Source organism: Truncatella angustata (assembly GCF_020726525.1).
Source record: "Truncatella angustata strain MPI-SDFR-AT-0073 chromosome Unknown BKA67scaffold_8, whole genome shotgun sequence".
NCBI classification, from domain to species: Eukaryota; Fungi; Ascomycota; class Sordariomycetes; order Amphisphaeriales; family Sporocadaceae; genus Truncatella; species Truncatella angustata.
In genome coordinates this window covers 1,058,920-1,071,889 of record NW_025763388.1, presented here as the reverse complement: position 1 = coordinate 1,071,889, position 12,970 = coordinate 1,058,920, and the positions used below count along the sequence as shown (strand labels likewise).

Sequence of the window (12,970 nt, the reverse complement as noted above, 5' to 3'; positions counted from 1 at the left end):
CTTTTCTTATCGTGATCTGAACACCGTCAACGACGTCACTGCTTCTAAAGCCCTCCTCAGGCTTGACAGAAGGACGCTGGAATTGACCTACTTTGCGGGGTGTAGCGTCGTCCGAGACGCTGGTGTCAATCTCACGATACCAGGTGATCACAGGTCATCCAACTCTGGCCAACCAACACAATTATCCAGTGTTGGCCAAAAGACTGCATCATATTTCTAAATTGACCCAAATCAATCCTCGCAAACGTTTTATTGTATCTTCTACCGTCGTCTTCTGCCACATTTCATAGGGGCCCATTGAAACCTGTCCGTCGCCATGGCCTCTGCACAACACCCAAACGGTCTCCCGCCGCACTTCATCCTCACTCCACAGCAACAGGCACTGCTTTTCCGAGCCCTCACCTCAAATCAACCCGCCAATGAGTCTCCACAGACGAATAGCCTTTCATTGTCGCCTGCCGCCTTGCACAAGTCACCGCCTCAGAATAACACCAACGGCAGCGGCGTTCAGGACAGTCCATTTCTGGACTATGATTACAGTTTCGGCCCTGACTCGAGCGGCTTCGATTTCGATCTCGGCCTCGACAATACAGACTCTATGATAGGTGATCTTCCCGGGACGTCGCTCAATAACGACAAGTCGAGCAACAGCAGCGATAAGGGTAGTTCTCCGGATAATGATATTCACGACAAGAGAAGCCACCCTGACGATGACGATGACGATGATAAGGAAGGCAGTGCGAAGCGACGCGAGAGTGAAGGCAAAGTTCCCAAGAAACCCGGTCGTAAGCCGCTTACGAATGAACCAAGTTCCGTAAGTTGTCGCTCGACAAGTAGAAGTTGGTTAGGTCTGGAGCTGTCACTAATCAATCATTGCAGAAACGTAAGGCACAAAATCGCGCCGCTCAGCGTGCTTTCCGTGAGCGTAAAGAGCAGCACCTGAAGGACCTCGAGACCAAAGTTCAGGAGCTTGAGAAGGTGTCGGAGCAGACGAACAATGAGAATTCTCAGCTTCGCGCCAAGGTTGAAAAGATGAACATGGAATTGAGCGAATACAAGAAACGATTGACTGTTGTCAACAACAATATGCGCTCGGCCCCTACTGGATCATCGCGGCCAGTTTTCGGTCAAAACCTTGTCAACAATCTAAACGACGTCAACTTCATGTTCGAGTTCCCCAAGTTTGGTGTCCTACCCGGGCCTCAACAATCTCCCGGAAACACCAATACTCGCCCTTCATCTTTCCCGTCCCCATCCAACAGCTTCAGCACACAGCCGACGCCATCAGACAAGGTAACTGACAAAGCAACTCCCGGCTCTACCAAGAGCCGAAACAGCTCAGAACCAGACAAGGAAGCTCTAGCCAAGGTTTCATCCATCATCAGCAGTGGCCCTTCATATGATGCCTTCTTCAGCAATGCGTCGAGGTCAAGCCTAGACTCTGGAAATTATAGTATAGGAGGCGGCAATTCCGGCTCTCCGTCCTCCTCGTCAAACTCCAATGCTGGTGGTCCCAGCTCTTCCTGCGGAACGTCTCCTGAGCCTTTTACACAATCACCTATGGGCTTCAAGCCTGTTGATACTTTGACGACGATCGGAGAGGAACAACCCCAAAACGCGAATGCCAATGCCACTCATAATCAATTCGATTTTGGCAATTTTGACAACAACAACTTCGACTGGCTTTCACAGCAGAATGGTGGCCAGTTCGACCCACAGCTGTTTGGTGGCTACAGAGAGCCCCAGGACAATATTCTGGCCAATGCTACGTTTGACGATACATTCTTCAACGATGCATTTGATGCAGACTTTACCACGCCTTTCAACGTGGCACCCACCAGCCCCAAGGCTCCGAAGAAAAATATCTGCGCCGAGATCGACGCCAGGAAAGAAGAGGAGGATACGATAGTCGCCACCGTCAATGGCAAGTTGCTCACTTGTAACAATATATGGTATGTTTCGATAGGCGCCTTGATTTTGGCACATGCACTAACATTCTCCAGGGAACGTCTCCAAAATTGCCCCAAGGTTCAGTCTGGCGATATCGACCTGGACGGTCTTTGCTCTGACTTGCAGAAGAAAGCAAAGTGCGGTGGCACTGGTGCTGTTGTTGATGAAAAGGACTTCAAGGCGGTCATGTCCAAGCACCTTGGCCCATGCCCAGATGATAAGCCACAGTAAAAACTCAGACGTGTATTTGCGAAAATAGTTCAGGACGACGGGTTTGATGGTCAAAGATTCGGAAAGGCGTTTAGCAGTAACGGCAGCTCTCCACACACGGACTGCATCGGGGAATGGCACATTTGCGGACAGGAAACATCTGGTCCCGGAGTCTGAAAGTCTCTCATAGTACTTTTTAGCTTACTGAAGATTGACTGGTTTGATATGAAATGGGCAGATTAGCTGTCTATCGGATTACAGGTAAACAAATCACTCGTTCATAGGTTTAAACGAATTGATGCATAAATATTAAATTTTTTGGACTTGCTTTCTTGCAAACTCGGTATGTTCTGTAACTCGCTGTGCGATTGCGATACGAACGACGCATGAAAGCAAGTACGCAATCAAGAATTCGGAACATAATGATGGCCGGCCATACATACCTTAACCAAGTGAATTCAACAATAGACCTTTTTGTCTGGCTATCGTTGATGCCGAGTGTCTGGAGCAACTGCCAACTGTCTGTTGCGAATAGCGCAGCTGGCCGGTCCGCACACCTAGGCACTTCTTGGGCGGCTAGCTCCGCCTCGATTCCACCAGTCCCTCAATGATTCAATCACTTTCATCTAACTAGCGAACGTGGGTACGAGCACATCTCAGACGAGTCGTCATTTAAATCCGTCTGTAGTCCAAGCCAGGGCAACCACACTTTCTTTGTCTCAAAACATATCTATCTTCCTGTCTTCGCAGATACGACAATGCATATCGTATATCATATAAGCAGTTTCGATTACATGAACCAGACAGATCAAGATTTCAAAGCAGCAGCAGCAAGCCGGCCCGGACGTGTTTTCCCCTGAGTGTTTGGCTATTTTTCTTCTTTATTTATTTTTTGTATGGAAAGATTGGAATACTGCACGATATGAGCGAGCCTATGAGTAGGCTGGTAGTGAGTTCTATAAAAGCACACGTCAAAGGTTAGCGGTGTTACTCACACTTCAATACAGACCGAGTTTAGCTCGTTGATCGATGAAGGCCTGATTTTGGCGATCTGTAATGAGCGGGATTTGAGCAAACCTGAAGTGTTCCAGGAAGCCAGAGACATACTTGTTGGACTATCGGTGGATGTACCCTTGGAGGAAGCCAGTGGGTTTAACTCGAGCGGACTGGGTGCACAGCAAGATGTGGACATTAGTGATGCGAGTCCTGGCAGGGGTGATGAGCCGCGAGATATTCCCGTTGAGAGTGACCTGAGAAGTAATGATGGTCAGACGACTACCACGGAAAGCTCAGTTCCCCAAAGTATCCTCTCGACGGCCTCATCCAAGGCGTCCTCTCATGATGAGTCCTTTCACCTGGACGAGTTTGACGGTCTAAGTGGTGATGTGGCAGAAGCACGGCTACAGCAGATGTTTCCCGATTTGAAACATATCGACATCACTCTCTCTTTGCGCAAATTTGACGGCGATGTTGATCGAGCAGTGGAAATATTGCTTAATATTTCACACCTCGAACAGACTGGACAAAGAGCAATGGGTATTGATGGATTCTTCGTCCACGACGACATTGTGAAAAGTAGGAAGAGGGCCGGGAAAAAGAAGAAGAAGAAGGCAACAGTGCGTGCAAGTGGTACATCCACTCCCGTAGCTGCAAATAGCTCGGATGGGACCATGATTGACGACGACGAAACACATGGCCGTAAGTTCAATTTTGTGGTTGTGATTCGCATGTTTGCTGATGACCGTAGGAAATGTCACATATTTAGCGGAGCGACTACCGTTCGGAGAGGCCGAGATCGAGGAGATCTACAACCAAAAAGGCAAGTCTATGGGTGCATCACTCGTCCAGATTTTGGACAACTACATCGCATTTGATGTAGAACCAGCGGAAGCGGCTAGGATTCCTGTCGCAGACGAGCAAGCGAAGAAGTTCCCATGGGTACCAGCGACATACATGGTTCCTGCGTTCGCCTTGAGCCATACACAGCAATATGCACTGGATCTCGTCCAGATCTTGGCCGAGTATTATGAGAAGCCGGCCTACCTTAGATATGACATCTCGTATAATCTTTCTGCCCCGAGACTGGACATCGACTCTATCGGGAACAATCCAAACAAAGCATGGGCTGCCGTGGCGAACAGCAAGACTCCGGTGTCACCGAACTGGAGCCAGCCGAACAGCCCCATGACACCGACCACGCTGCGTTCATCAGACTACGCCGAAATGCGGAACCACTCTTTCCAAGCAGCTGGGGCAGCCTTCAAGAAGGGTGGTCTCTACAGATCGGCCGCAGCGGTTCACTCGGAACGAGGCAGAGCGTTCACCCAAGGTCTACACCAGGCGAGGAGCAGCGAAGCCGACTACTACGTTGACCAGCATAGCACGGCTGACAAGATCGACCTCCACGGAGTCACCGTAGAAGACGGCTGCCGGATTGCCCTAGGTCGGGCTTGGGGATGGTGGGAGTCGTTGGGAGAGGACAAAGCAAGAAAGGCAAAGGACGGTTTCCTCGTGGTCACGGGCCAGGGCAGACACAACGCCGGTGGCGTTTCCCCCCTCCGGACCAACGTGTTTAAGGCGCTCGTTGCGGACGGGTGGAAGGTCACGGTGCTGACGGGGCAGGTTCTCATCACCGGAAGGAGGTCATCATGACAAAGCCGTGCAGTCTTTACTGGTCTGCTCCGCGAGCTGTTGGCCTCCCCAGGATCTAGCTGGTTATGCGTCATGATTTACGAAGGATGAGTGGATACAGAGCTTGCCGGGAGTATTTTACTGCAGCGTACTGGAAAGGATTACTATGGCGAGCGGATGAGCTTGAAGATACCACCATTGCTCTTCTGCTCATATGAATACTGTTCGGCCATAACAACATTGACTAATACAAACAAAGTAGTGCATCCTCTGGATGTGACACCAACATAGAGCGTTACTGAACTTGACATATCGCAACTGGCTGTCTGGTTGGCTCAAGTACCGACACGATGACGAAAATAGTGCTTTATTTCGTTTTTGGGTATTTGTTTCGAGTATACATATATATGTACAGTTATGTATTATACATCCCGTCCGCTTGACGTCTCACATATCCGAAAGGACCATGATGACTTTTGTTCAGTTTTTGGGGTCCTACTTGGGACATGGACATGAGAGCTCGGAGGACAGAACTTCTGTCCCTGTCATATGACAACCCATGGTCGTGCTGGAGTAGTCATGTTCCATCATGGACCATATAAATCAGGCGCATGATGAGGTTCGGTGTGTGCCGCGACGGCTTAGTCCAAGCCGTTCTCATCCTTCCACCTCTCAAGGTACAATAACGGCTCGCTAGGACCGGCTGCGAAGCCTTCGTATCGGCCTTTCGTCTTGACGATCTTGTTCGTTACGAACGGTGACAACTGGTAGCCGTCATGTCAGCGCTTTCCCACATAACAGCCAGGAGCAGCATACCTTGAACGTGTCCAGGCCCGCGGGGACGACATATGTGCGGACCTTGTCCCACTCGATGACATATCCTCCAAACTTGGTGTGCCGACCCACGGAGCCCGTCCGCGTTCCCTTGTAGAAGCCCTTGTTCATGTCCTTGGTGGTGAGCGGCAGCTTGCGGAACTTGCGCGTGAAGGTGAGGCGCGGCTGGAAGAGGAGCCGGGCCGTGGGCTGCATCTTGTCGTCGGGCTACTTTATGTTATGTATGTGTGTTTGTGTGTGTATGTGTGCTTGAGTGTGTGTGTGTGTGTGTGTTTATAAGTATGTTTGTATGTGTGTATATATTCAAAACTCGAGGGGGGGTCGAATCTTTGATGGGCCTCTCCCGACTTTCCAGTAGCTACAAGGCTCGAGAATTAATTCTTGAGCTGGCAGGGGGGTCTCCATGAACAAAGCGCCTCGCTCCTGCGGAAACTGTACAGTACTCTAGGTTACATTAGGTTAGTCTGACCTTGGGTGCTGATAAGATAACAAAACCCGCCTGGAAGGGGGTCCACTAAAATTTCCAGACAAAGTGCCCCGCTAGAATCATGGGTGTGTAAAAAAAGTTCGAGAGCATCGCCTTCAGTGGGCTCCTCTGGACGATTGGTAGTCTCAACTCAATCACGACAAGCAGGTCTGGCTTGAGATGGTCCCCGAACAATTTCGCTCTTTTAGCAGCTGAAGTAATTCGTTCTAGGGTCTCTCGGTTCTACCCTTTCACGCATCATTGTTTCGTCTACCACAATAGTCCAACTGACTGCAACCAACATAAAACTCAGCATCTGCACTCCACCGTCTCACGACGCCCTGCAAGATGCCTGGCCGTCAGGCGCATGGCCGCTCCATAATGGGCGGCGATGCTGGAGCCGCCGGCAATAAGCGACGCCAGCAGAAGCAAAAGTCCAAGTCCAAGTCGAGAGCCCAGGACGCTTTCTCCATCGCCAACAAGGAGCTGGGCGGAGACAAACACAAGCTCACCCCCCGGAACCGAGAGCTCGACGCCGACCTTGGCGCCGGAAAGCGTCGTCGTGCTGGAGATGATGAGGACGACGACGACGACGATGGGGATGAGGACGAAGACGACGCTCCTCCCAGGAAACGCCGTGCCCACCAGACCGATGGCGACGATGATGTCGAATATGGTAGCGACTCGAGCGGCAATGAGTGGCGCGTCGGTGTCGGCAATGATGATGACGACTCGGATATCGACTCTGACGAAGCCTTTGGCGAGAGTGACGAGGACAAGTTCCAGGGTTATGCTTTCGGCGGCAGCACGAAAAAGAAGAAGAAGAGCAAGGGTCAGGATCAGGATGATGAAGATTCCGATCTGGAATCGCTTGGTTCAGACGCTATCGACCTCGCCGACGCTCTGGATCAGTCCATGTCAGATGACGATGCAGACCAAGGAGAGGAGGACGACGAGTCTGACGAGGACTCAGGTTCCGAAGAGAGTGAAGAGTCGGAAGACAGCGAGGACGATGTCTCGGAAAGCGGTGTCAATGACTGGGTCAAGAAGTTTTCGGGAGCCGCCGATGACGAGGAGGAAGAGAACAAAGCGCCGCAGAAGTCCAAGATCGACCTCAACGACCTGGGCTTGCTAGGCGGTCTGGATCCTTCTCTGAAGAAATCCCTGAAGCTCATGTCCAAAGAAGAGAAATCTTCCAAGCCCAAAAAGCTCGAGGTCCCTCTCGCAAGGCGCCAGCAGGCTCGCCTCGACAGAGCTGCAGCATACGAGCAGGCCAATAAGACTCTCGACAGGTGGCAAGACACGGTCAAGCAGAACAGGCGGGCTGACCATTTGGTCTTTCCCTTGCCCCAAACTGAGACGGGTCTTGCCAGGCACGACAACACTGAGATCGCTCCCCTCGATAGCAAAGCCAATGGCAACGAGCTCGAGCGAGCCATCATGGGCATTGTAGAAGAGTCCGGCCTTGTTGCCAAGACTGAGGACGAGCCCAAAGAGTACGTCGACGAAAATGGAGATCCTGTTACACGAAAGGAATTCTGGGCGAACAAAAGGAAAGAGAGAGAGCTCAAGTCTAGGGAAGAAGCTCGGGCTAAGCGCATCAAGAAGATCAAGTCAAAGGCGTACCACCGTGTTCACCGAAGGGAGCGGGAGAAGAACGAGTTGAAAGAGCAAGAGGCTCTCGCCGCTGCCGGTCTGGTGGATTCCGAAGATGAGCGAGATGCCAGAGATCGTCAAAGGGCTGCTGAGCGAATGGGCGCTAGACACAAAGATTCCAAATGGGCCAAGTTGGCTAAGAAGGGAGGCCTTGCAGTTTGGGATGATTCTGTGCGCGACGGCATCAACGACATGGCGCGCCGCGATGAAGAGCTCAGGCGGCGCGTTGAAGGCCGTGGCGATGGCAGCGACGAAGACGATTCGGACTACTCTGCCGATTCGGAAGATGGTGGTGACAGGAAACGTCTGCTCAAAGAGCTCCAGGGCATAGACGACGACGACGAGGACGAACCATCAGGACCAAGATCAAAGCTCCTGAACATGCCGTTCATGAAAAAGGCCGAGAATCTGAAGAAGCAAGAGAATGACGACCTCATCAAGCAGATTCGTCGAGAACTTGACTCTGATGCCGAGGTTTCCGAGCCGGAGCCTGAAGTTGACGACATTGGAAGGAGGCAGTATGGTGCACCTGGGACCAAGGTGCCCGTACCTACGGCAAAATCCAAGAAGGAGAAGGCTAAGGCGAACAGTGTTGATGCTGAAGGAGACGTTCTTGACATGGATAAGGTTAATGATGTACCAAATTTCGCGGCTCCTACGCCACGATCAGTGGTTATTGATGAAACCGGGGGTGCTTGGTCCACAGCGGCTCCTGCCAAGGCCTCTCGGAACGCGAAAAAACAGAAGCACCACGACAGCAGTGTCAATGTGCTGGATCTTGACTCTAGCGCTGCTCTTGTCAAACCCCGCGAACCAGCATCAAAGCCCAAACCTGCTAGCAAGCACGCTACAGCCCTTGCGAACGACTCCTCTGATGACGAAGACGGACATCTTGTCCAGTTCCGTGATCAAGACCTTTTGGATAAAGCTTTTGGTGGCTTGGATGTGGTGGCCGAGTTTGAAGCAGAGAAACATGCCCAGGAAGAGGAAGACGACGAAAAGGTCATCGACAATACCCTTCCCGGATGGGGTAGCTGGGTAGGAGATGGTGTCTCTGCAAAAGAGAAGCGAAGACATCAGGGACGCTTCCTCACCAAGCAAGACGGCATCAAGAAGGACAAGCGCAAGGACGCCAAGCTCAAAAACGTTATCATGAACGAGAAGATCATCAAGGTAAGCTCTAACAATCCGATGTCATCAACGAATTGGTCAAGTGGAAGGCTAATGATTCTGTCCAGAAAAACAACAAGTACTTGGCTTCTCAGCTGCCGCATACTTTCGAAAATGTGACGCAGTATGAGCGTTCTTTAAGACTTCCTGTCGGTCCGGAATGGGTTACCAAGAAGTCGCACCAGGATGCCGTCAAGCCGAGGGTCATCATTAAACAGGGCATTATTGCACCTATGGCGAAGCCTAACCATTAAAGTCATCATCAGGGTAGAAAACAACGGGTACGTTGGAGCTCGACCAGTTCGTTTTCCCTATCAATAGAAACACACAATCCATCTGAACCTCGCTATCGTGGACAAAAGCTGCTAGTGCACTAACTGCCCGGCTTCAACAATTATGCCCAAACATTCTTCACCCCATCCTCACAAAACTTACTGTTCCTACGGTTAAGGCATCCTCAACTCACATAAAGCACGAAGCATAAAGACTAGTGATATTATCAAAACGTCATATTGACGTTCTCATTGTGTGTTTGCATTTTGTAGTTATCGTGTTCCATGCTTGTCTACCGTACATGTGATGGAGATCCAATGCCACGCGAAGGACGGTCGTACGAGCCGATATTACACCATAAAAGACCTATCACAACCAAACCAAGTCCGCCAAAACCACTTCCTTAAAATAACTACTGTGATACTCAGGCCTAATCGTGCTTGGCGACATCCCTTCCAGCAATCAGTCAGGGCAACCGCGGCATAGATTGGCGGCCTGCGTAGACAACCTGCTCCCCAAAGTTGTCTACAACACGTTGCCTCGGGCTTCCTTCTCCTCTTGCTCGGTGTCCTTGACGTTGATGTTTCTCCAGAAGAGGACAGTGATGATCATGAGAGGAGTGAGTGCCGCGCCAACAATGACCATCTTCCTGCCCACGTCGCCATACGCCAGGATCACCGCGTCGCGAACGGGGTGGCCGATGGGATACTGGAGCTGCTTCGTGATGTCCCCGTAGATCTCCCACGACTGCGACTTGACGTCTTCGGGGAGGAGCTCCGCGAGCTTGTACGGGAGGATGTTCGTCCACATGCCGCCGGCGATGGCGTAGCCCACGGCGGACCCGATGGACGTGAACAGACTGTGGATGACCAGAGACAGGGAGACATCTTGGTGCTGCACGGCCGCCATCACCGCAAGCCGCGACGTGTCGGTCAGCAGCCCGGAGCCGAATCCGATGAGCACTTGGCACATCACGACGTACCCTATCTTGGTGCTAGGAGTTCGGAAGTACGCGATCAGAGCTGTGCCCAAGAGGTAAATGGGAATGGCAGCTAGGGCTGGGTACTTGACATGACCAGTATATCGGATGTATCTGTTTAGGTTAATTAGAGTCGGGCCTTTGATAGCAGCAGAGAAGATTTACTCACAGAGCTATGAACGGTCCGGTAAAGTATGAGGTAAGCGCAAGACCATTGAGTGCGTAGTTAGAATCTCTAATATTGAGACCATGAACAACCTGGATGTAGGAGCTGTAATAGGCATTCCAGATACTATGGAAAGGAGGTTGTCAGCCAAAGCTTGAGAAGAAACATGGATGTGTCAGACTCACAATATTGTCATGAACATGAGAGCGTGTGTTAATGCCGCATTGATGACAGTCCTGTCGTTCAGAACTTCGAAGGGGAAAAACCTGATCGGCGTCCACCATCTTTCCCAAGCGAGAAACAGGACGAGGCAGACCACTCCCAGAACAATCATGACGCTGATATGGGGTGTCTCCCATCCAGCCTTCGCACTAGACACCAGACTGAATGGCAGAAGGAACAGGATAAACCCTGCTCCGATGAGAGTCATTCCCACGACTGCAACCCAGTCAGCAAAACTACATTCAGACACATGAGATGATGGGGCCAGACGTACCATCAAAGTGCACAAAATAATACTTGACGGATTGCGCAAGCGTGCGCCCCGACTTCTGTCGGACTATGCCAGCCTTCTTGGCTTTGCGCTCCTGGAACAAGAGAATGCCGATGACCGGCACCGAAAACCCGATCAAGATGATGGCCCAAGCCCCGAAAGCCCACCTGAAGTTGGAGTGCTCATAGAAGAGCTGGGCGATCTCCGGGCCGGCGAAGGTGGTGATGAGAATGGGGGTGCCGTTGAGGGTCAAGATGATCATGCGGTTCCGCAGCGTGGTTATGTCGGCGACGAAGACGTTCAGGACGAAGCCGAGCGCGGCCTTGCCCACCCAGTAGAAGATCTGGGCTGCGGCGTAGGTCTCGACGTTCTGGCAGGTCGCCTTCATGATCATGCCGATCACTATGAGAAAGATGGACCCGATGAAGCCTTCCGTCCGACCGCGAAGGTCGATGATCTTGCTCACGGGGAGCAGGACGACACCGCCGATGATGCGGGACGGGATGTTGAGGTTGGCCAGCAGACCGTGTTTGGAGAAGTAAGATGTGACGTACGGGGAAAGCGCATCCTGTACGGAGGAGAGCATATCGATAACGAATGAAAGGAACCAAATACTGACAGGTCAGACGTTAGTATACCGTACGACAATATACAGTGTGAAAATACTGTGCTCTTCGGTGCTAATGCTGGCCATGGCACAATCAGTCAAAACTTACAGCACAAAGGTCACCCATAACGTCTTCCTTGTCCATGTCTTGGTGACCGCCTCAACCTGTTTGACACCTTCGGGGGTGGACGAGTCACTTTTTTCTGTGTCATCTTGATTGTAATTTGGTTCCGTGTCTGTCGCGCAAGAGATATTCTTTTCGGGATCGCTGTCTCGCACAGCAGAATTTGGTGCTTCGAAAGAAGCAGTGGCACGCGCCATCTTGTCGATGTCATGAACCGCTGCCATTAGGTCTGTGGTAGTATGTCTCGTTCCTGCCAGATACCAAAGTAGTCTTTTCGATATATAACACTGAGGTAGATCAAGCTACTTGGCGGTACGACAGAGTGCTGCACCACCTGAATCTTACAACAAGCTTTATGTGATAGCTCACGCACCCGTGGACTCATTTATAGAAACCAACATGCCATCACGAAGAAGGATCAGCACCACCCATGCATTCTGAACGCTATGGAGAACGCCAAGTCCTTGTTAAGAGAAGAATTCGGAAGCTTTGCCCCTGGGCACAAGCGCAACCAATGGAAGCCCGATGATCGATCTGATTAGATTACTTTTTGTGACAATTTGCACAGTTGCCAAGGCCGAAGATCGCTGTTGGTGGCACCATGCACTTTTCGTTTCCCCCCTCTCACATGTTAGAAAAATACGAGAGAGGAGCAGAGTCGTATGTGTGAGGTGTTAACGTGGGAGGTGGTAGTATTGCTACGAATTACCGCGCTTCCATGTTCTAATTTCTCAGTACTTTAGCTACTCCTCGCATCCCTCATGCGCCGCAAGAATTCTACTGGCAATTGCTTATGTACACATTGAAGAATGCACTTGATAGCAAAGCCACAAACAGGGCATAAGCACCGTAGGACGGCAAAGCGGCTATGGTTTGGCTCTATATTGATCCAGTGGCGACGCCAATAGAGAAGCATAAGTATGAAGCGTAATTTAGCGCCATCAGATAACTCTAAATCAGCCATGGTGGGAATAATTTTCTCGCTTGGCAATGTGAGCTAAAAGTTATCTGATCGTCCCAACGGAGCAAGTCCCAGTTGCGGACTAGGGACAGGGAAGTGGAGCTGCTAATCCTCGGAAGCACCCTCGGAAGCAACCCTGAAATTGGCGCCCGGATGTCTCCTGTTCAGAAGAGGCTGCAGTCAACATGGAAGATCCTGCCTACAGGACCATTTGTCAGCTAAGAGGTTGAGGCCTCACTCCGGTTTGGCTCCTGGGCCCCGAGTCTTATGTCTAGACTAAAGGGTGGTTCTCTGAAGTTAGAAAACACCGGACGGCAGCTCTACTGCGAGTCAATGTGCTGATCACTGAACAAGTCGTCGTAGGCGGTCCTGTTTCCATAGAACCACTATTAATTACGAGCCGGCCAATCGCTTGGTTGGAACTGGCAAGGTCTAGGTCTGGTCTTCATG

General features: G+C 51.1%; 5 protein-coding genes across 5 annotated transcripts; 3 read left to right on the top strand and 2 right to left on the bottom strand.

Moving 5' to 3' along the window:
* Window positions 1-316: 316 nt before the first annotated feature.
* BKA67DRAFT_662408 (transcription factor PAP1-domain-containing protein) lies at window positions 317-2,181 on the top strand (the record flags this gene model as incomplete). Its single annotated transcript, XM_046107990.1, has 3 exons — window positions 317-814; window positions 880-1,952; window positions 2,004-2,181. 3 exons carry the CDS (start codon window positions 317-319, stop codon window positions 2,179-2,181), a joined length of 1,749 nt encoding a protein of 582 aa, XP_045954146.1.
* Window positions 2,182-3,082: 901 nt separating this feature from the next.
* On the top strand, window positions 3,083-4,812 carry BKA67DRAFT_539484 (uncharacterized protein; the record flags this gene model as incomplete). Its single annotated transcript, XM_046100645.1, has 3 exons — window positions 3,083-3,109; window positions 3,168-3,858; window positions 3,908-4,812. The coding sequence occupies 3 exons, from the start codon at window positions 3,083-3,085 to the stop codon at window positions 4,810-4,812; spliced, it is 1,623 nt and encodes a 540-aa protein (XP_045954145.1).
* A 330-nt stretch (window positions 4,813-5,142) lies between these two features.
* On the bottom strand, window positions 5,143-6,040 carry BKA67DRAFT_578096 (putative ribosomal protein). The gene is made up of 2 exons (XM_046103676.1): window positions 5,608-6,040; window positions 5,143-5,555 (listed from the first exon to the last, which is right to left on the bottom strand). The coding sequence occupies exons 1-2, from the start codon at window positions 5,818-5,820 to the stop codon at window positions 5,433-5,435; spliced, it is 336 nt and encodes a 111-aa protein (XP_045954144.1). The 5' UTR covers window positions 5,821-6,040; the 3' UTR covers window positions 5,143-5,432.
* Window positions 6,041-6,355: 315 nt separating this feature from the next.
* BKA67DRAFT_393384 (Utp14 protein-domain-containing protein) lies at window positions 6,356-9,334 on the top strand. Its single transcript, XM_046096637.1, has 2 exons — window positions 6,356-8,920; window positions 8,986-9,334. Exons 1-2 carry the CDS (start codon window positions 6,440-6,442, stop codon window positions 9,169-9,171), a joined length of 2,667 nt encoding a protein of 888 aa, XP_045954143.1. The 5' UTR covers window positions 6,356-6,439; the 3' UTR covers window positions 9,172-9,334.
* A 381-nt stretch (window positions 9,335-9,715) lies between these two features.
* BKA67DRAFT_523482 (major facilitator superfamily domain-containing protein) lies at window positions 9,716-11,756 on the bottom strand (the record flags this gene model as incomplete). Its single annotated transcript, XM_046098476.1, has 5 exons — window positions 9,716-10,283; window positions 10,339-10,461; window positions 10,521-10,773; window positions 10,832-11,442; window positions 11,545-11,756. The coding sequence occupies 5 exons, from the start codon at window positions 11,754-11,756 to the stop codon at window positions 9,716-9,718; spliced, it is 1,767 nt and encodes a 588-aa protein (XP_045954142.1).
* Window positions 11,757-12,970: the final 1,214 nt, after the last annotated feature.